Source organism: Protobothrops mucrosquamatus, unplaced genomic scaffold, assembly GCF_001527695.2.
Source record: "Protobothrops mucrosquamatus isolate PMUCROS unplaced genomic scaffold, P.Mucros_1.0 scaffold4340, whole genome shotgun sequence".
Taxonomy (NCBI): Eukaryota; Metazoa; Chordata; class Lepidosauria; order Squamata; family Viperidae; genus Protobothrops; species Protobothrops mucrosquamatus.
Window position 1 is genome coordinate 28,912 of NW_015390254.1, and position 2,750 is coordinate 31,661.

The following is a 2,750-nucleotide window of genomic DNA, read 5'->3' on the forward strand; positions in this document are numbered from 1 at the left end:
ATGCAAAGTTTAATATCTGTTGAAATATTGTTAAAGCAGCTTTTTATTGTTTAGATCAAACTCCTTATTCGACCTAACCTACTTGATATTGATATTTATTTTGATGGATGTATATGTACAAATCAAATTGATTTATTGAGAAATATTTTTAAAGATTAATCACAAGATTCTTAGTTTCATAAGACTTGATAATCCAGCTCCCCCAAAACCTATATATCCATTGCCCAAGACAGACCAATCTAATGGATCCATAGTGGCACTACAGAATCCCATGGTAATCAGGGTGTGATCTAAGACACTGAAAGCTCCCCCAATTTCAGATGACACAGCTACAACTCCAACAGGAAACCAGATCTGGAGTGTGATCATTATCCCATGTTGGGCTCTGGTTAAGCCCATGATCATCAAAATGGGCATGAACTCCTAAGCCATCTGATCCCATTGCTAGAGAAGGCAAATTAAAGTCATCTGAAGTCTGTGGAACTACACTGCCATCCTAGAAATGGAATGAAAGAGCTCAGGCAAGGAGGATATTGTACAGAAGGAACAATAGCAACAATCCCAGTTAATCCCTAGAAGGCAGTTTAATGAACAGGGTCTCACACCTGGTGACCTGGTGGCCCTCAGAAGCCATAAGGGATTCCCAGATGACAATCAGCACCACCACTCCACTCCAGTATAATACTGGGAAATTCTGAGGAATGTATAGTAGAACTCATAAGGAATATAAAATCATGTTTATTTTATATATAAGCATAAGTGCCTCAAACCTTCTGGCAAGCAGTTTCATTCTGAAAACACCTTATTCTATTTAATTCAACATTTTTATAGCATTTGTATGTCAAGCTCCATTTTTGGAAAATGGCACAATTGATCCAAGAGAGGACGTATTTCAGCATAAAGCGGTGGTGCATTTTAACTGTGACACAGGATTCATAAGAGTTGGCTCTGAATCTGCACAATGTTATCACTTTGGATGGTCTCCACAGCCTCCAGTCTGTAAAGGTAAATATGGGAAATTTAAGAATTATTACTGTATTTGAGGTGGGAGGAGGGAAAATAGGGACAGGTTTTTAAAAAATGTTCTGTTTTCTAGATTGTGTGAGGAAAGCTAATCATTGGCCAGTAAACAGATTTCTCTTAGCAGGATGCTTTGAATGGGTTTCTCACATCTCCATTTATACATATGCAACATAACAGCAAAACTGCATTCGTAAATTGTAAATAGAAAATGTTTATATGAATAGTAATATTGTTTTTCAGGGTTTTTTTATATTTTAGAGGCAATTTCTTTTTCATTATATTAATAGAACTTTTGAAAAAGAAGTCAAATAGCAAAATTACAAGCCTATTGTAATGTACTGTTTTGACACTCTCAATACAGATGTTTATTAGGCTTAAACAGACCACCTACACAAAACCAGAAATGCATATTGGAAAAAGAAAGAAATGGTAGTTCTCCTGTATTGACAAGTAACAGCTGGATTGGCAGTCCATTCAGATCGGCAAGATTGCTATATCCAATATTTTTTATTGTAGTCATTAAAAAACACACCATTTTTTATTAAACTTTATAAAAGATTACAATTAAAACAGTAAAAATACAAAGAAAAAAAGAAAAATAAGAAGTGCAGAAAAGGATAAAAAAAGAGAGAAAAAAAACAGAAAATAAAAAATATTAAGAATATCATAAAGAAAAAAATATATAAAGAAGTAACAGAATAACAGAGTTGGAAGGGAACTTGGAGGTCTTCTAGTATAACCCTCAGCTCAAGAAGAAGCATACAAAAAGAAAATATGATGAACAAATAAGAAGAAAAACATTCCATTAACACCTTCTAGGAAAATAAAATGATGGTAAGAAACTATTTATTTGAAAAATCTGATTCTCCTGATCCAAAGGACAAGGAAAAATCTTAGCTGCTTTTCTAAAGGTCTTTAAAGTGGGGACCAATTCTATATTGTGGAGAAATGTTTCAGAAAGGCTGGTGCATCCATCAAAAAGGCACATAACCTGGGTCCCATAAGATGACATTTTCCCAATGAAGGAAATCAGATCAATATATACTCTTGGGAGCAGTTGGCCCTGCAAGTAGTCAATCCTATCCCATGTAGGGCTTTATAGATGGTAATCAGCACCTGAAAATGCATCTTGAAGCCTGTTAGGAGCCACAACAGCTCACATAGTACATAGGTCTTGTGGACAAAGTGATAGACATACATAATTATTCACATCATTGCATTCTGGATGAAGTGAATTTTCCAGATGGTCTTCAAGCACAGTCCCATGTACAGCACATTGCAATAATTCAATCAGGAGGTGACTAAGGCATCAATGACTGTGAGAAGCTCCCCTATAAAGACTAAAGAGGATGACTTTGATAGAGATAAGGAAGAGCTGTTACTAAGTTAGTGAGGGAATAAATATTGCAGAAGCCCAAGTGAGGAGGCATATGTACAAAACCCAGTCTAATTTACAGGACATATAAAAGAAGGAGGAATGGAAACACATTCAGATCGGCAAGATTGCTATATCCAATATCAATAAAATGTGTTTTAGGTTTCTATGATGTCTATTTTTTTGGTCTGATCCAGGATCAAGCACAGTTGGCATGTAAGATGAAGTTTTTCAAAGGCTCCCCTGGCCATGGTTGCCACCTGCTCTTCAAGTAGGAGCCATGTGGTCAAGAAGTATGACCTGAACCCAAGCAAGGAGGTGCAACCCTACTGAGAGTCAAGGTTGACTGATA

The 2,750-nt window shown here is 36.1% G+C and overlaps 1 protein-coding gene across 1 annotated transcript in view; it reads left to right on the forward strand.

The window, feature by feature from the left end:
- The window catches only part of LOC107298861 (complement factor H), a gene marked incomplete at its 3' end in the record, with an annotated part of 15,706 nt that overhangs the window by 3,154 nt on the left and 9,802 nt on the right, over positions 1–2,750 (forward strand). Inside the window, 1 exon segment of the mRNA XM_015828226.2 lies at positions 832–1,005. Coding sequence (XP_015683712.2) covers positions 832–1,005 — 174 coding nt within the window.